Source organism: Anarrhichthys ocellatus, unplaced genomic scaffold, assembly GCF_004355925.1.
Source record: "Anarrhichthys ocellatus isolate YVR2014 unplaced genomic scaffold, GSC_Weel_1.0 scaffold31, whole genome shotgun sequence".
In the NCBI taxonomy this organism is placed as follows: domain Eukaryota; kingdom Metazoa; phylum Chordata; class Actinopteri; order Perciformes; family Anarhichadidae; genus Anarrhichthys; species Anarrhichthys ocellatus.
The window spans coordinates 2,914,018-2,933,213 of NW_022280061.1; the positions used below are offsets into that span (position 1 = coordinate 2,914,018).

Here is a 19,196-nt window from a genome sequence, read left to right on the forward strand (position 1 = left end):
CCCGAGTCAAGGTGAGACCATCCATCAGCGGAGCAGAGATCAGCAGATATACAATCCCACGTCCGCATGTCTGTCTGACTGTAGCCCCCCCCCATCTTCCTCTCGGCTGTGATGTGTCTGCTCTCTCCCCCCCCCCCCCCCCGGACAGATGCTCCAGCTGACAGGCGACCCCTTTGTCCTCTTTGGATGTTTGGATAACCAGCAAACTGAAGTCGTCACATTTCTGCTGTAGATGAACTTTACCTTTGAACCCACTGAAGCGTCTCTAAGTGACCGCGAGGAGCACACTGTGGATGTGAGCGCGCGCTGATGCTGAGCTGTAGAGAGTTTGGATAGAGAGGGACGCGAGCTTCTGCACGGACTTTTCACCCTTTTTGTCATCCCTCTATCGGCGACATTTTTTTGCAGCACACACACAAACACACGCGCAGGCTGATGCTCGCGGAAAAGTGACACGCAAACAGGCAGGAAGTCGTAGATGAGCTGCCGCTCCGACGCACGCACAGATCCTGCAGGTTCGGCGCGGTGGTCTGGTAAGAACTGAGAGAAACCATGAAGTCCAGGAGTCAGGACCAGAGTTTGTCTGACTCCAGGGAGCTGGACCGATCTTACGACCCGCTAACAGGTATCAGTCTTTGTCATCTTTTCCTTTTAGATATGGGAAACTGGAAAGTTGCTTGATTTGCTGCTGATTGCTGACCTGGCTGAGCTTTCCAGTGACTGTGCGCTCATGAAAGTTTACTTTGGGCTTTCTAAAGTAGTAAACCGACATACAATAGACGACTTAGGGTCATTTAAATGAAATAGTATCTAAGACTATTAGCTCTGACAAAAAACAAACTCAGGTTTCATCATCTGTCACCAGCTGCTGCAAATCAGTTGGTCAGTGTGTGAATGTGACAATTAAGCTTCAATTCCAGTACTCGGTTTTAAACACAATAATGTGGTCGTTGGTTCTGCATCATGCAGGTCAGGTGATCAGGAAAATAAATAAATAAATCAAATATGACGGGTGGTTGCTTGCATGTTGCGGTGAGCACAAATACTTCTAAATATAAGTTTATAGCCCACATCTCCACATCTCTGTGTCGGAGTCAGAGGGATGTACAATAATGCCAGTCGGGCTGTGATATGTGTGTGGAAACATATTTTGCATTACTGGTTCTCCGTATTGATCTTTGATAATAATGCTGACATGAATGACTGATCCGTTGTGACATTTTGAAAGTTGATTTATCAATAAATACAAAAGCCAAATAATTTCCGGTTCGAGCTTATTAAATCTGAGTATCTACTATTTCACTGTAATTTACATATAGTTTGGTTCTAGCAAAAATCGTGATGGACATCTTTCAATATGTTCTGACAGTTGATAGACTAAATGATTGACAGATTGAAAAAAAGAGTTCAGCGGATTGATTGATGACAATCATTAGTCACAGCTCTAAACAATCAACTCATGCTGTTCATGTTGATATTATATTGACATGTTTGTTTTCATGAAATGCCCTAAAAATGCAGCACAGCTGGTGATTATTGGTATTGCAGTGGTTAATGCGCTCTTTTATATTAAAGAGAAAACAAAGTTAAAAGATGAACGTGATTTACAAAAGTGTGAGAAAACCTTCATAATATGACTAAAAGTCACAAAGATGAGCGTCAGTAGTATCCCGTGGTGGTGAAACCATCGACATATATCAGATGACACACTGATGAGGCCTGAAGCAGAGCAGAGAGACAACAGAAACATGTAAGATTTAAAATAGGCGTCTCGTTGTGTCTTGTCATCTAAAATGAAACTTGTGAGTGTTTGTTGTCTAATTAGATCAGTGAGGCTCCTCTGTTTGTCAGTGAGTGCTGCAAAGAGAAGTCTCTTTAGAGATCAGAAAGCATATTACTGTTTCTCTCTCTCTCACTCACACTCACACACTTGGCGCTCTCTTTCTTGTGACAACTTTCCCAAAATAGTCTTCCTTTAAAAATAAATGTATGAAAATAACTTACATAAACAGCTGCACACAGCTTTTCCTATTTCGTTTGCAGGATATTTCTAAACGGACAGATGGCATGCAGATGAAGTTTAATGGCTGATAGTTCTCGCTGGCACAATAGCCAGTGTGATATCCATTCAGCAGCAGGTAAACCAAACAGTGAACAGGTGCGTGAACACAGAGGCTTTAAGGGGCGTGCAGGACACACAAACAAACCTTTTTGTGCAAACTGTGTAACTGCAGCCTTCACTGTTCAACTCTATTGCATCCGTCAAATAAGCACCCAATAGTAATGTTAAACAAATTTATGGAAAAATAAATAAATAAATGCATTTGAAGGACTTATCAGGTATCAGGACTGTGCAGGAAAAGGTGTTTATATGCAGCTGCTGTGCTGTAAGACAACCTCACGTTGTTTACTTCTGACTGTGTTCATACATTATTGGATCTTTTTCATGTCATCACTTTCTACACACGTTACAGTGACCCTCACCCTGTTATTTTAAAGCGTTAGCTCGACATTTTGAAGTACGCTTATTTCCCATTCTTGCAGAGACTGAGATGTCGTATCTGCACAGTAAATACGAAGCTATAGCGCGAGCAGCCGGTTAGCGTAGCTTAGCATTACAGCCTAGGAACAGGGGAACAGCAATCTGTGTCTGTCCAACGGTGACAGAGTTCACCAGCCAGCACCTCTAAAGCTCACGTATTAACACTTAACATCTTGTTTGTTTGATCTGTGTGAAAACGAATGGCTGCTGTGTTACAGGGCGTTATGTGCTGGAGGACTATTTAATGGCCAGGAGGAGTTGCTGCTCAGCTACCAGCAGAGTTAGTCCCGCCATAATGCCACGTGTTGATTTTACACAAAGGCTTTTGTACGGGTCAGACAAACAAGTTCTAATGTGAGCTTTAGAGGTGCTGGTAGTTTGATTTTGTTACAGTTCGATGCGAGAGAGGCTAGCTGTTTCCCCCTGTTTCCAGTATTTGTGCTAAGCTAAGCTAACCAGCTGCTGGTTGTAGCGTTATATTTACTGTGCAGACATGAGTGTGGTATCAATCTTGTCCTCTAACTCTCGACAGAAAGCTAAGTGTACTTCTCTCTTGGAGATAGTCAACGTACTCATTTTGGGTTTCAGCATTGAATCTCTTGGCTCGGCTAATGGGATGGAGAACTAATATTGCATTCTATGTTGTGACAGATTGTAAATTATACCACTTGCATTTATTACTGAAGAAGCCTGCTTCTGTGTGTGTGTGTTTGTGTGCGTGTGTGCTTGTGTGTGCGTGAGACGGGTGAGAACACATTCATAGATTTTCATTCATGACAAATTTGTTGAGCGCTCATGGAGTTTTTTCCCTACACTGCCAACATTGATAACATAGATATTGCATTTATATAACATAGTTACGTCGCAGATTTCAAAATGGCTGCACTGATGAAGAGTATTAAGATCAACGTTGTGTAACAAATAATCAAAGCTGATGCTACATAACCGACGGTGACGCGTGCTTCTGTGTGAGGACACATGAGGACAAATGATTTGATAAAAACCTCTAACAATCACGGGGAGCTCAACATGTCGGTGGAAGAGAACGAGTGTGTGAATGTGATTGTGTGTGTATCCGTGGTTTGTATGAGATGAATGTTCATAAGCTGAAGCATGTCCTCTCTAAGGATTATGGTAAGCTTATAGAGGCTGCTGCCCGGGCAACATGTTCTAAACGTTCGTTGAACGCTGCATGAAACCCATGACCTTCCAAGTAACCTCAAGGACCAACCGGTGAACGAGACGCTTAGGCTCATGATGAAATGACCATCACCAGTTTATGTGTCTTTATAAGCATTTATACGTTCTTTGTTACAAGTCACTGCATGGTTAATAAACTATTTACTATTACGTTTCCTTCTTCACTTATTCTTTGCTCACAGATGCTTACTTGAAGAAAAATTTACTTTTAGTAAGAAAGTTTGGTCTTTCATTCGGCCATGTAGACGATACGGTTTATGTGTATTTGGGAGGTTTTAAAAGAATGTCTAAAGATAATGAACTAATGAATGCATATGTTGTTTTTAACCTCCCACTGTGATTAAACTGAACTATTATAAACTTTTATTTCTTGTCGCCAGAAACGTACCTGATTGAAACCCATTGATTACGCCCACTTCAGAAGTCTGAGGTTCTGAGGCAAATATTCTAACTGATTTATTTCTGACCTCAACGTGAACTGAACTGAACTTTTAATGTATTTATTAGTATAACTTGTTGTAAAGATATATCTTCAAAGCCTCGCAGCCCTCCTTTCTCACAGATTTCTTAATTTCCCTCAGTGTCTCTTTTTTTCTCCATTCAAGTATTTGCAACTGAAGTAGTTGGATAAAAGGTGACGGTAAAATAGTCTTTACATGTGTTAATAACAGCAGGGAAGAGTTCACGGATCTATTTGTTGATATTGATTCACAGGATTAAAGTCAGAACTGAGGAAAGGCTGCTGGAAGATGTCAGCACCCGCTGAAGTAACTGAGTCCGTGTTATTCATCAGTCCAACGGCTACTTAGAGTATGAACACACCAGTATGTTGCATTAGTTCATGTCGTAACACCATCAAAACAAAGTCATTTATATTGGCTCACAGTGAGTGCGTTTCTACATCACGGCTGGAATAATGCTTCAGCTGAGGCTGCATGGCCTCTCTAACATAAACCTCCCGCTCTGTTTCTGTTGGATTACTCTGCAAATAAGTCACATCAAACAGCTGCCCGTAGAAAGCATTTCAATAACTTAGAAAATACGTTTAAAAATATCTGCCCTGCGCTCTGTGACGTCAAACAATATCAGCTAAAGACAGAAAACAGCAGCGACGTTTTTTGTCGTTGTCAATCTGTCAAACCCATTTTATTTATCGTTTTCTTTTTCTGCGTCAAAAAGCTAAGATGTTGGTTTTGTTTGTTTTTCCTTAGCTGTGCAGCTGATGGCAGTTTGATTGACATCTCCTACATGAGGGCAACTGGTTTGTTCCCACAGAATGAGATGTTATAAGTTATGCTTGTATACAGTACATAAGACGTACACTGCTGTTGGTGTGTTTACATATTTATGATCACAGACTTAAGAGGCAACTTCATGTGCAAGCAACTTATTTAACTTGAATAATAATCGTACAGGTTTTATACATTCTTCCAGCACCGTTCAGTCACTTGTATCTGTATTTCCAGTTATGTTTCGTTGCTTCATGGGCTGCCAATAGAACATCTTATCTCACAGGTTTTCTGGATAGCAGTGGGAGTGGAGGTGCATCATCATTTCTACTTTAAAACCTCCAACACGGTGCTCCACCTGGAGTCACCTGCAGTGCTCATAGTTGCTTCCTGTCTGTTGTTTTTCCCTTTCTCTGACTTTCAGGCCTTTATCAGTCGAGTGTAATCTGACTGTAGCTCAACACTTCCCTCTAGTGGCAGCAAGGACACATGTAGGTCTGGAGATGGTAAATCAACAATTGTTTGTGTGAGTTTCTGTCAGCATAGTTGCTCTCCAGCATCTCTTTGTCCTTGGGTCAATATATAAAGTCTTGGTGACTGATGGAGGACGAGAGAGACTACAAGATGCCTTCAGCAATCGAAAGCAAAAGAGACCTTTAAACGGAACACAAATAATTTAGGAGCAGACGAAGCTTCAGAACAGAAGCTTGGATGAATCTGATGTTTGTGTTTAACTGTGGCAGGAGAAGAGGAGGGGAGCTGGGATGGGGAAAAAGGAAGGCATGCAACTGTTTTACTCAATAATCAGCTCAATGAAGATGACTGTGATCCATTAGCAGTAAACAACTATTGGCTACGTACGCATTTAGTGGAGTATTGTCTACCTGAGCAGAGTTGTAATCTGACCTTCTCTGTGCTTTGTTGACATAGCCGGGCTTGCCGTGTGTGCCTTTCAGTGCATGTGTGTGCACGTGAGCGTGCCCCACTTGCAAACTAATGGTCAGCTAGTAGCCTGCTAATAGCCTATGTGACTCCTAAGGTAAAGCCCACCCTTCGGTTCCCTCTCAGGTGAGCGCTGTTAGCTCTGTCAGCGCTGTTAGCACCGTTAGCTTTGAGCCGCCGCTCAGCCGTCGCCATGTTGAGAGCCCTGTGGAGGCACTAGGTATCCTATTGAACATTTGTGAAGTTATGGAGTAAACTGAACAGCCAGGTTAACACACTAAACCGTGAACATGATTTACATTATACCTATTCATCGGCATGTTAGCATTGCATTAGGACTGAGCTAAATGAAGTAGAGATGCGATGTCACTGCATCAGACTAAACTTTATTTATTAGTGGCCAGGTTCATCATGTTTGAGATATCGTATTTCAAGACACCTCCGGGTTAATTAAAGGATTGTAAATATCTTACCTTAAAAAATAAAGAATAATGTTGGACATTTAGATCCCACTCAGTATGACCTCTGTATCTCAGACTCCAGTCACGCGTCATTTCACTCAGCTCTCACATGCTGGATGCTCTCCAAACAGCTTTGATCCGATGGGTCACACTGGTTCAAAGCCAGGTCAGCACACTAATTTGTGCGCTCTGACTTGCATGGAAAAGGGTTTGGCCAGTGGTTTATCCATCTAACATGGTGTTCCCAATGTGGGCCTCTCTGTCTGCCTCTAATCTCTGCTGTGATTGGTTGTCTCCAGGTAATCCTCCATCCAAACCCAATAAGAAGACCATAAAGCAGCGGTTCCTCAAACTTCTCCCCTGCTTTCGCTCTGGCTCCAGCTCTTCAGTCGCTCAAAGCAAGTGTCAGGACACACAGTCCATCTTCACTCAGATTCCCCTTCGTGTGATTTTAGTCACGGAGAAAGTGAAACAATGGTGTTCCCATAGGGAGTAACTTTTACATTTTTTTCTCTGCATCCGTACATGCAGGTAGTATAACTGATGATGCCGAACTGTCAACGGTGCATTGCCGACCGGAGGGGCTCGACCACCTCGTACGGAAGACCAACTTCAGCAAGAAAGAGCTGCAGGTCCTCTACCGGGGATTCAAAAACGTCAGTCAAAGAGTTCCGCGGATGTTTGATATGTGCACTCTTATTTTATGTTTTGAATGACCATCTTTATAAATATGGAATCTGCGTCTGTGTGTCGATAGAAGTTTGTGCTTTAATTTCCACAGGAGTGTCCCAGTGGTGTGGTGAACGAAGAGACTTTTAAAAGCATCTACTCCCAGTTCTTCCCTCATGGAGGTCAGTCAGATCCTCCTCGTTCGACTCATAGTAGAACATTAAGAGTCCAAATAGAAACCAGTAGGAGCTTTTCTGAAGGAAAGATCTTGCGTCTTCATTGGTGGGGAGTTTGCAGGTCTTTCCGCCACATTATATCCCTGTTTCAGCTCATGCTCTACTGTAAGCTGTGCCGCTCATCATCTGCATTCTTCTTAGCTTGTGTCTGTCTATGGGGTCAACAAAGGGTCAATACGATTCTGAGATTGGGAAATTATTTTCAGAAATCATTTCAAAGCCTGTGTTTAGTATATTACTCTTTGTCAACCCGTGAAAAAACTTAACAAATTCAAGTTTTTGTGAATGTGTAAAGGTTCAAAGGTTTAAAAAAGGGTGATATAAAACCACAAGCTCTAAGATGATCTCTGAACATAATTTCACAAACTCAAAACCTTACTGACTCTTATTTGAGTCCAGGATTTGAATGGTCACTTTATTTTCTCTTTCCTCCAGATTCAAGTATGTACGCACATTTCCTCTTTGAAGCATTTGACACCCGCAACAATGGCTCGGTCAGCTTCGAGGTGACTCGTCCATCCCTTCACTCTCTGTCCTCTCTGTCACTTTATGCGTTTTCTTCCTTCATGCTCCAGTGCGGCAACTTCGTACTTTTAAAAGACACAAATATATATTTTATATATATATATATATTGACTCAGTACTCGTAAACCGCTGATTAATCCTGTTCTTTATTTTATTTCCCTGTTTCTCTTGCTTTCATCTTCCTCCTCCTGATGTCACCATGACGTTCCTGTTCTCAGTCATGTCTCTGTTTTCTTCTTCTTGCTCCAGGACTTTGTTGAAAGTCTGTCTATCATCTTGAGAGGCTCCATCAATGATAAACTCAACTGGGCGTTTAATCTGTACGATCTCAATAAAGACGGCTGCATCACCAGAGAGGTACTTTAATCGTTCTCTCCCTCTGTCTGTCTCTCTGTGTCTGTCTCTCTCTCTCTCTCTCTCTCTGTCTCTGTCTGTCTGTCTGTCTGTCTGTCTGTCTGTCTGTCTGTCTGTCTGTCTGTCTGTCTCTCTGTCTCTGTCTGTCTCTCTCTCTCTCTGTCTCTGTCTGTCTCTCTCTCTCTCTCTCTCTCTCTCTCTCTCTGTCTTGTGTCATGTCAGCAGATCTTGGTGGTGCTTGATTTGCCCTTGATTCTTTTCCTTCCTTCCTTCCGTCTGTCCAGGAGATGACGGACATCATGCACTCCATCTACGACATGATGGGGAAGTGTACCTACCCCTGCATGATGGACAATGCTCCCAACGAGCACGTGGATAACTTCTTCCAGGTAAAACACTCGATCATCAAAGCGATACACGCCCCGAATTTGTTTGTTTCTTTTGCACATGCAGGCGCACGAGCTTGTGGTGATGCTCCTGCTGCCAGTTTCAGGCCGCTCCACTGATCTTCAGTTGTTGATGTTAGCGCATCAAGAAAACTCCACAGGGTTCCTTTAAGTTCCACCTTTGAAACATCTGTGCTTGCGTGTTACATTTTCCAGAAAATGGACAAGAACAATGATGGAGTGGTCACCATCGAGGAGTTCTTGGAGACATGCCAAAAGGTATTCTGCAACCATTTCAAATGATCAACAAAATAACCTTTTCCATCTGCAGCCTCCTCAGTAACTTGACTTTGTGTGTCCATCCAGGATGAGAGCATCATGCAGTCCATGCACATGTTTGACAGTGTGATCTAAAGCTTGGTGGACACGGACTTTAGACGTTTCCTTCCTGCCTGGAGTCTGCAGCCAGAGTGGATGGTGGTTCTGCGCCCTAACCAGAGAGGAGCAGGGTGCAAACGGCAATGTCCTGAGGATTATACCCCAAAAACCACCTCTTCTTGTGAAATGTTTTTATTTTATTAAGACTGTATATAGGGAGACATCAAAAGGTGGATTCTGGTGTTTTAAGATCTCGAGTCTGTGCAGACCAATTTGAACAATCTATTTAATGCTGTAGAAAATAAGCATGGAGCAAGCTGAACAATGCTGAGAATGTTGTAGAGTTTCACTCACTGTCTAAACTCGGAGATGTGCGTCGATGAAGGACGGCTCTGATGAAGGGAGGAAGTTCAAACCCGAGCAATAATCTTAAAAGTAACATGTCAATTTGGTCCTCACAGAGCCCACCACTCACATTTACTATAATACTGGATATTGTGTCTGCATGATGTGTCTGTTTTGACTGGCCATTGATATGCTTCATTTAACTGTTGACATATTTTCTATACGGACGTGGTAACAACGGCGATGAGGAAGATGAATAAAACAGTTGCTATGCAAAAGGGGGAATATTACATCCACTAACAGACAGTCCTTGACTTCTTTGTGTTACAGGTTTTCAGAGGACATCTTTGTCATTTTATAGTTTTCACTTTTGCAAAATGTAATGAACCAAAAGAGAGAATCAATCATTTGAATCCAAAGCAAACATCCAGCGAATATACAGCGGCAGAGGGAGGCAGTGACGGAGACGAGCTGGGGAGCATGAAGATGCTTTGAACTGAGTTTTAACATCTATTAGAGGAAAGACTAGAAACACCATAATGACTTAGACAAAGTAGAATCACTGCAGGTGAACTGACCTCCCTCACAACTTCTGATTTTTAAAATTGACATAACATTCCACTCATCTCCAAAAATGTTACAGGAGAAACCGCATATTCACCAAATTGGGTTCCAATACAACAGCCATTTAACAATTTCTGCATTTCTATGGTTGTGTGTGAAAGTTTGATTTGTCAAATCAGGGAAGTGAAACGAAGCAGTTCCAGCTACTTCAGACAGATGTGATGCGACCCTGAAGGCCACAAACAGTCCAGTAGGTGTCGCTCTTGTGCTTTGAGTCGTTGTACAATAGAGGCGAGAACTTTCACTCAGGTGACAGGCGTTACCAGCCGGAGGTTTTCAGCCAATTGACCGCCACGTTTGGTGAACTGTGTTATGGTAAACGGTTTAGCCGTATGGAGATTTATGGACTATAGTTATGGATTCGTGCATGTTGAAGACCGTGAATGGTGAGTAATGAAAGGAGTTATTTCACAAGAGAGCAGCAGCGAGAGCTCCAATTAATTGGCCTGTCGATGCATCCCCTTGGTGTGTGCTGCGCTTATTTAAAATAAGTCACTCAACAATCCTGAACTAGTCATTGGGTGAAGAATTTGAACAAACTTAATGGTTCAATATTTTTCTTCAGGTGTAAAAATAAAAAAAATTCCTTTATAGACACTAAAGACAGAATAAAACTGATGTATGATGAATAATGCTGGATGGTAAGAATACCAAAGGAACAGCAGATCAGATCCACAACATATGAAACATTTAATTATTGCTTCCAAAATCAGATAACGGGTAAATCAGTTCAAACATGGACACCATGTTGGGTTTAATATATCCTTTATTTTTATTAAACAAAATTTCAGTAAAAACTCTTAAGTAGAAAGACAAATTTCCCTGTCAGTAGTTTGCTCCAGCTGTAGGGCCGTCCCAACTATACAGCATCACACCTCTTGACTAATGAACCAGTCTGTTGAAAACATCTGCAAAACCTCTGAATCCATGTTGTTGCTGTTCTCCTGCAAATGATTACACATACAATCTTTTCTCTAAATTATATTCATAACAAAAAGACATCTTTGTTGATGTCGTGGTTGGGAATCTTTCTCTGCAAATAACATAAAAGATTAGCCACAATTCCTGAAAAACAACCATCTTGTTCACCTACAGGTGATTACATTTGGGGGGGGGGGGGCAGCCCTACACTGCTCTCTCAGGGGTCTGTCAAAGACCACCATCTCCTAGTTTGCTCACGCCTACTGGATTAGTGCTGCGAGACCAACTCTTCACCGACTCTAAACAGTCGCGTCACAGCGGAAGAAAGTTGACTTTGTATATGGTGTCAAAACTACATATTAGACAGCAGTGACTGTTACAAAGGCGTTAAGGAAGAAGCAGAGCGGTGAGCCGGTGCACCGTGCACGTTGAGCCTCTGGCAGTGTTTTCAACTATTACTCTCATTGTGTTTTCCTTTTCCTTTAAAAAAAAAAAAAAAAAAAGACAAAGAAAGAAAAGACAATGAGGAAGCTACACGATTATCATCACAAAATAAAATCTCTTTGGCATAGAATACCCACCCAAAAGCATAAACACAGTCACACTCCCACACACATACGTGCACACACACACTTTTAAAAAGGTTCTCTAACAGAAACCTACAAGCATCATCAAAGTTATAATCAGCAAAATTATGCTTTAAAACACAGTTGAGCCCTGTTAAGATTACGAGTCCCGTACTCCGTGATAATTGCATATATTACATCAGGCTGAGAGCAGAGGGAATAATCTCTGCCGACGCCTTTATTCTCTTCTTTGTCCTAGTACGTTCCATATCAGCTCCACCGCTTCCGTATCTCTGTCTCCTCAGGATCTTTATGAAGAGGAAAAAGAAAAGTCAGATTAAAGTTATTATGTTGTAGGAAAGAAATATCAGACTTTGAAAAGGCCCCGACAACCTACTTTCTTACTCAAGCTTCTTACTATCAGCGATGGGCTTAAACACAACCGCAACATATTCAGCCAAAGTTGTTACAATTCAAACAGAATCATTTTTTTCTGGCTCTTTTCTTAAAGTTCTTACAAATAACAAAAGCAACAGGTTCTGAAAACAAAGTGATATTTTGATTCATGCGTTTCATCTCATTAAATGTAGTTTAATCTATACTTATAATGCATCTTACTGATACTCGTAGGGTGGTCTGTCGTAGGCCATGCTGCCTTGGAATTCATCCTGCATCATGACTCCCTCCATGCCGTCCATGGGCAAGCCGTCAGCTGCATAGCCTCCCTGCATAGCGTAGCCTGGGAAGCCAGCATCCAGCTCTGCAAGAGGTTGTTTTTACTGGTTACACACTGGACTAGCAGATCGTCTGACATTCAGCTTAGTCTCAGCCTAACTCAGCTAATGCTGCGGTCATGACAGTAGGAACAGCAGCACAGATAATTGTACAAGCTAGTGGAACATCATTTAACATTTTTGGCACATTTTTGGAGTGCAGTGATGATAGAGAGAAGAGACGTCGAGTCTCTCTGCTCTGAGAGAAGAAGGAAAATACCAAAGAAGGAGAAACGTCGAGAGAGGAAAAGGACGGGAATTAAGAGAAAGATGAAAACAGAGATAAGGACACACCAGGAAGGAGATCGATGGGGAGAAAACCTTTGAGACTTTTCAATGAGGTTCAGGTAGCGATGCATTAATGGAAAGTCTAAAGTGAAACTATACATTTTGCAACCAGATGATTATAGCAAATGGAATCTGTCGGCTGCAGCAGGGAGGCGACCTGTGAGCAGATTACAGTATTTGTGGTGGACTGACCCAGTGCTGAGGAATGTGCCGCATGTGCACATTTTAGACATAGTTACTCACCATCTGGATAGGGTCCTTCCATGGGGATGCTGTTGTGGGCCTGCAGAGTTCACGAGAGGGGACAGGTCAAATAAAGTCAACACTTGAATAGACGGTTTGTTTGTTAGTCCTTAGAGCATTATTAAAGATGATATAATCCTGGCAATGGAGGGCGCCAGACACTCACCATCTCCCAGGAAGTGGGGTCGTTTTTGAACAGAGAGTGCGTCAGCTCCACAGACACCCGCTTCTTGTAATCTGAGTTCTTATCCTCGGAGATGCGGAAGAGCACAGCTGCAGCGTAAGTAGCTGAGGGGAAAAGAATCAGGACACATTCAGCGATGGACAAAAGCCTTCCTCTCTTTTTAACAATAATATATTAGTGTGGGCGTATTCAAAAAGAAACAAATCCACAATTGACTCTGATGCACCAGAGGTTAACGGTTTTAAACAAATTAACAGCAAAAGCATCATTTTAGTGCTCATCTCGATTACTGCATAAGTGACTTGTGGGTATTCAGGTAGTACATCATCAGGTACTCGCTGATGCATTATGGGTGTAGTGCATAAACAGCATCAGTTATAAAGCTTTGACAGCATTAACATGTGTGTGAGCCTTGTCTAATTCAGACGTGCTACTTCCACATGTAAATGTAATATAAAACACATTCTTGTAAGTAGCTAAGACTGATGGTTTAAGTACTTTAAGTTCTGACAACACGTGCTTAAAAGCCAATTTGAACATTTTTCCCTCAATGTGACCAACAAATGGACACGAGGAAAAAAACAAAAACAAAATTTACTTTACTTCAAAGAATAGTTCGATATCAGGGGAAATACTCTCACTTTCTTGCCGAGAGTTAGATATGAAGGTCGATACCACGCTAAATCAAACATCTCCATCCTGGTGAAGACAGCCCATGAACGGCTGTCTTCACCAGGCAAAATTCTCGTGCCAAGTTCTTGTCAACTTTTACAGCGGAGCAATAGAAAGCATCCCGACAGCAAACATTACAAACTGGCATGGGACGTGTACGGCAAAGGACAGGAGGGCTCTACAGCTGGTGATTAAAACCGCCCAGAACATCATTGGCACCAGTCTACTGAGCATCAGTGATATTGGTGAGAAGAGGAGCCTGGGACGAGCTAAAGGGATATTAAAAGACAAAACCCACCCAGCCACAACCTGTTCACCCTGCTGCCGTCTGGAAAGAGATTCAGAAGTATCCACCAGAACCACCAGACTTCAAAACAGCTGCTGTGAGACTCCTTAACTCACACACCCCCACCCCAGATTTTTTTTAAATAGGTTTTCACTATATGAAATGCAGGGGAGTAAAAGTATACCGTCTCACAAAATGGACATGGTTATGTCGAGGGAAGTACTTGGAAACTGCACTTACAGTAAGTACAGCACTTGAGCGAATTGCCTTTGTTCCCTTCCACCAATGACTGAATGCTACATTACGGTGAGCTAACTGCGGTGCATTATCCGGGTGTCCTACCAATGCCCTCGTTGTTGGAGTGCAGCAGGTCCATCAGCGGAGCAGACGCTCCCTCGCTGTCGATGAGCTCTGCTGACTGTTTGTTCAGGGCCAGCTCGCACAGGACGCCCGCTGCCACGCGCTTCACGTTGTCCACTGGAGAGTAGAGGAGCTGGAGAGAGGGAGGAAAGAAATGAAGAACATAATATAAACAAACACGGAAATTAAATCATTAAGTGAGAGAGCTTCAGTTTCCTCTGCTACCTGAACAAACAGAGGGATGGTCTGCAGGTTGGAGATCTCTGATCGGTTGATGGGATCTCTTGCCAGGATGTGCAGAGCTCCCGTGGAGCCCTCCACAATCTCCTCCATCCTCACTCCATCCTGAAGAGCACGATGAAGAGAAGAAACGTTACGCAGGGATACAGAAATAATTCACAACTACTAATTTCCACAATCCCTAAAACCCACACGTCCTTAAAATCGGTAACCACAAGCACGTACCTGGTATGTCTGTTGGGAGGATGAACCATGTTTCTGGGCGTCTTGGTGGGCTTTGAGCAGCAGATTGACCAGACGCGGGATCGCTCCAGCGTCCCTCAGAGGGGCCTGGTTCTCCGGGCACAGCGCCAGGTTGCGGATCAGACCAACCACAGCCTTAAGGCAGAAGAGAGGAACAAGATAATGTCATGATACTGTTCCCAGTTACTTGCAAGCAAGTAAAGCAAAAACTTGATTATTTTCCTCTCCCATAAAGCCTGGTCTTGTACAACATACTGTTCCTGCTGTCATGACTGTTCGCACTCCTTCAGGTTGATTGAGACTTTCTGCAGGACCTGCCATCCCCTCGGCCCATCCGTCTCACCATCTACCAAAATCCTTATCTTATGTTCCCTCAAACCCTCTCACTGAGCAATTTGACGTTGAAAATAAGTTTACTCTAGCTCTACATCAGAGCTAAAGCATATAGGCAATGCTGAAATGACATCAATTGCTCGGTGGGCTGCTTTCCTTTCGTCTTTCGTAAAACCCATCAAAGTAGAGAAACACTCACTTCCCCTTTCTAGACTAAGCTATGGGCTCAGACAAGGGTCAAAAAACCCTGTGGTTGCATATCAGTCTTTGCAAACCAGTGAGGAAAAAAACATGCATGAAAAATGAGGTTAATCATTATAGTTTTAAACTTTAAAATCGTATTGACCCTCATTTGAGCCCGTTCTATCCCCTCCATCCTTCCCTTGTCTCTACCTTGATGACGGGCCAGTAGTAGGGTTGGTTGAGCAGCTTGACAATGGCGGGGATGCCGTAGTGTTTCCTCACAGCATTCTGCCCCATCTCAGCCTGCTGGTGGCGCGATGTCAGGTGGCGCAGAGCGCAAACGGCAGGCTCAGTCACATCCTCCTTCTCACTGGCACGCAATATGGCGTGGATCAGCGCCTCTATACCATTGCCCTGGGTGACCAGAGTTTTATTGTAGGCGTTGTTGCACGTGAGATTCGACAGGATGCCGGTGGAGCAAGTGAGCATGTTGAGGTCGTCCGAACTGAGCAGGCCCACCAGCACCTGCAGGAGGCTGTCCATACCCTCCTGGAAACCGGAAGAGACAGATTTCAGAAACGTTCCTCAATTATGAGAAATGAACAGATTTTCAAGAAGAGGAGAAGAAAAGGGCGAAGGCGAGTGTGGACGCAGACCTGCTTGGTGGCAGCGTCAGACAGGTTCCTGAGTGTCCACAGACAGTTCTGCATCAGACGCTGGCTGGAGCCTGTGAGGTGTTGACCCAGAGCCTGCATCCCACCTGCAGAGAGAAGCCAGATCACTCAACATCTCAGTGATTGTGCTGTCACGTAGCGCTGCGGTTGACAAGAAGCCAATAGTCACAGCTCAGGCTGACACACCTGTAGGACTACCTTAAAACACACACACACACACACACAAACATACCAGCCTCTACAATGGCGAGTTTGTTGCTGGGGCACACCGAGAGGACTTTGAGCACACGGCTTGTGGTCCACAGCAGCTTCTCATAGCTGTAGTTTCTCATGATGTGAACGAGACCCTCTGGACCCGCGTTGGAAAGGATGATCAGCTGTGAAAGAGACAGACTGTGTGAGTATACAAAGTGCTGATGGCGTGAAAATAACTGTTTAACACTTGTAAAGGAATTCGTTAACGGTTTACAATAAACAAATCTTACAACGCTGCGACATGTCCCGGCTGAGCAACACCGGTTAATCTTCAACCATTTTACCACTCAACTACTAACCACACCCATACCCTCACTGTGCCAGCACCTGAACAACTCTGTTCACATGCCACACCCAAAACAAAACGCATGTAAACACAAGCACGACTCAAATTACAGTACTGGTATGAAGTGTACCAGCCATTGGATTACATGTACTGACAATTGCACACAAACCTTGCTCTCCTGGTTGCCATAAGACAGCAGCTGCAGACAGTCTGTGGTGATGGCCAGGAACTTGGGGTTGCTCTTCTTCAGCAGGGGAACCATCTTCTGCAGGCCATCAGCCAGACGAACAGCCATCTTAGCTCCTTCCTGGTGCAGCAGCAGGTTGTGGAGCGTGGTGATAGCGTAGAAGAGCACGGACTCCATGGGAGAGCTGTGGGAGAGAAACAGGTTAAGGGTGGATCACAAACTACCGGCACAAACGGTTGCCATACGTTAATGGAAAACGTCCTCACTGTTAGATTCAAATATCACGAGTGATTCTGAGTAATTCTTCTGTTTTTTGTCTTTCAAAAAGGATTCGACTCGGGACTTGAAATGCAAAGGACATTGACTAAAAGGAGTTTTCTAAGACGGGTATATTTTCCCTTTCATACCTACATATAAGAAAGATTCCATTTCCCCAACAAATGCAAACAACAACAAGGATCAAAGTCCTAAGTGGCTGAAGTCAAATAACGTCTTCTTTCTTTCTCCCCGTCTGTACCTGAGCATGCGGACCAAAGCGGGGATGCCTCCAGACTTGAAGATGGCGAGCAGGCCCTCTCTCTGGTGGGACAGGTTGTGGAGGATGCTGGCCGTGGCCCGCGCCGTCTCCATGTCGCTCGTGTTCTGCATCGCCCGCACCACCGCCGCCACCATCTGAGGGGACTGCATCAGCGCACGCCGGGACGCCTCCTTTTTGGTAAGCTGGTTGACAATCTGTGCTGCCTTGCCGACCACCACCTGATGAGAGAAGAAGAGTTCAGTTTTACTGGTGGAAAATTATACACACACATGAAAGTGACTACCTGGTTTTAATGCTACTTCTATAGCAGAGTGTGGTATTTAGGATGTTCAAGTGGCGGCTTCAAACTTGTCCGTACAAGTATTCAAATGACATTAAACATGGAAAAGCGGCACTTTCGAACAAGCTATTCAAGTCAATATAATTATCTCATAAGACCCTTGTATTGACCAAAATACGGCGCCAATTCCAGACTGTGTGTTTGAGTGCGCGGACATTGATTCTGCGTTCATCACCTGGTCTTCATCGTTGAGCAGTTTGGTGAGCTCAGGCACGGCGCGCGTGGCCAGCTCTGCGTCGTCCTGGTAGTTGATCAGATGGACGATGGCGGTCTTGAGCATCTGGGAGGGCTCTGCCAGCCGCTGGACGTTGGTCATCTGGGACGGGTCCAACTGAGTTGACGTGAATGTGGTGGTTGTCTCCAGCGTCTCTGGGAACATCGCGGCCCGCACCCGCTGGGCCCTGGTGGAGTGGGCATCCAGGTCTACCGAGAAATGAGATCACAGGCCACATGTAATAAAGGCAAGGCCTACAGTGTATGCACGTTGGTTGGTTTGGCTGGTGCTCGTCGTCTTACCAGGATGTTCCGTTGTGACGGTGGTGGTCCTGGTGTAGTGCTTGGAGGTGGTGAAGTCGCCGTCATCGTCTCTGACTGTGGTGGCTCCAGACTGGATGCCCGAGTCGAGGCCATACATCGTCTCCTGCCACTTTTCCACCTTCACCATGCCGCTGTCGATGTCAGCCACTGCCAAGCACGAACAGAGGAATTATGAGAAGTCAAACGTCGGACCAAAGTGATTCATTAACAAGTTGACAAGTTGCCAGTGTTTTACTTCTATGCCACATAAAAGAGAGGAACCCTTTTACGGAAGTAACCTTTAGTTGTTACGCAACATAACCAACACATTGTTGGCAGTAGGAAGGTAATGATCATATAAACAGTCTCCTTTAAAAGTACTGATGAATGAGGTGATAAATACAAAAGTGAACTTGAAAATGCAGAAGCTAAAAAATGAAAACACACTGGACTACAGATGAAAAATAGCCTCTTGGTTAACTGGCGCATTTACAGTGATGATTTATTAAAGTGCACCGTCCCTACCAAATACAACCAACACAAGTAAAAAACATAAAAATCACTATATTTGTAAAATAGTTTGTAGCAAGAGCAAATGGAATATGATAGTGAAATACATTTAAAAACAAGAGCTGAATTGTGAATGACTTACTTTGCATTACTATCCTTGCCTCTGGTTATCAAAACAGCGATGGAGCAAACCTAAAAAAAAAACAAAAAAACACAAAACAAAGTCAAGATTTCCAGCATGTCTTCCGCTATAATGATGGCGATAAACTTCACAACATGAATTAATATTCCAGGGAGGCGTCTGCTCCCTCCCATAAGACTGCCATACAGTTTTTATATGCAACCAGAGTATGACAGTTCACAAGATGACCCCCCCCCACACCCCTCACAGCCGTGCACCCTGGCTGGAAAATGACAACACAGAGCAGCAGCAGAGCCTCATGGGGGGAGGGAGGGCAAAGAGACAGCTGTAAGTCAGGAATGCTAGCCCGCACAAGTGACCTTTCACCCTGGGCCTCCGCCCATACCGCCATGGGAGCAGTCTGCTGCTGACGCATGGCAATCAGCAACCTGCTTGTCAGGTTTCGACACCACTGGGGGAATGTGTGTGTGTGTGCAGACAGTGAGCATACATACTTATTTTCACACACTACACCTCTTCCCCCCCCCAAAAAAAAAAAAAAAAAAAAAAAAAAAAAAAAAAAAAA

General features: G+C 43.8%; 2 protein-coding genes across 3 annotated transcripts in view; one reads left to right on the forward strand and one right to left on the reverse strand.

The window, feature by feature from the left end:
• Nucleotides 1-164: 164 nt before the first annotated feature.
• LOC116392955 (Kv channel-interacting protein 2-like) lies at nucleotides 165-9,675 on the forward strand. Of its 2 annotated transcripts, none has more exons than XM_031864811.1 (9): nucleotides 165-625; nucleotides 6,674-6,776; nucleotides 6,868-7,030; nucleotides 7,156-7,225; nucleotides 7,715-7,785; nucleotides 8,054-8,161; nucleotides 8,443-8,547; nucleotides 8,761-8,823; nucleotides 8,911-9,675. In XM_031864811.1, the coding sequence occupies exons 1-9, from the start codon at nucleotides 553-555 to the stop codon at nucleotides 8,956-8,958; spliced, it is 804 nt and encodes a 267-aa protein (XP_031720671.1). In that variant the 5' UTR covers nucleotides 165-552; the 3' UTR covers nucleotides 8,959-9,675. The 2 variants fall into 2 exon arrangements, with proteins under 2 accessions (XP_031720671.1, XP_031720670.1); XM_031864810.1 differs by having other exon boundaries at nucleotides 6,674-6,772; nucleotides 6,906-7,030.
• A 964-nt stretch (nucleotides 9,676-10,639) lies between these two features.
• Nucleotides 10,640-19,196, reverse strand: part of jupa (junction plakoglobin a) — a 17,891-nt gene continuing 9,334 nt past the window's right edge. Inside the window, exons 2-16 of the mRNA XM_031864803.1 lie at nucleotides 18,632-18,681; nucleotides 17,980-18,147; nucleotides 17,639-17,886; nucleotides 17,103-17,341; nucleotides 16,568-16,769; nucleotides 16,090-16,234; nucleotides 15,840-15,943; nucleotides 15,394-15,732; nucleotides 14,650-14,802; nucleotides 14,410-14,529; nucleotides 14,167-14,317; nucleotides 12,849-12,970; nucleotides 12,683-12,722; nucleotides 11,997-12,138; nucleotides 10,640-11,686 (exon numbers count right to left, since the gene is read on the reverse strand). Coding sequence (XP_031720663.1) covers nucleotides 11,680-11,686; nucleotides 11,997-12,138; nucleotides 12,683-12,722; nucleotides 12,849-12,970; nucleotides 14,167-14,317; nucleotides 14,410-14,529; nucleotides 14,650-14,802; nucleotides 15,394-15,732; nucleotides 15,840-15,943; nucleotides 16,090-16,234; nucleotides 16,568-16,769; nucleotides 17,103-17,341; nucleotides 17,639-17,886; nucleotides 17,980-18,147; nucleotides 18,632-18,638 — 2,187 coding nt within the window. The 5' untranslated portion in view covers nucleotides 18,639-18,681 and the 3' untranslated portion in view covers nucleotides 10,640-11,679. The remainder of the gene's footprint in view (nucleotides 11,687-11,996; nucleotides 12,139-12,682; nucleotides 12,723-12,848; nucleotides 12,971-14,166; nucleotides 14,318-14,409; nucleotides 14,530-14,649; nucleotides 14,803-15,393; nucleotides 15,733-15,839; nucleotides 15,944-16,089; nucleotides 16,235-16,567; nucleotides 16,770-17,102; nucleotides 17,342-17,638; nucleotides 17,887-17,979; nucleotides 18,148-18,631; nucleotides 18,682-19,196) is intronic.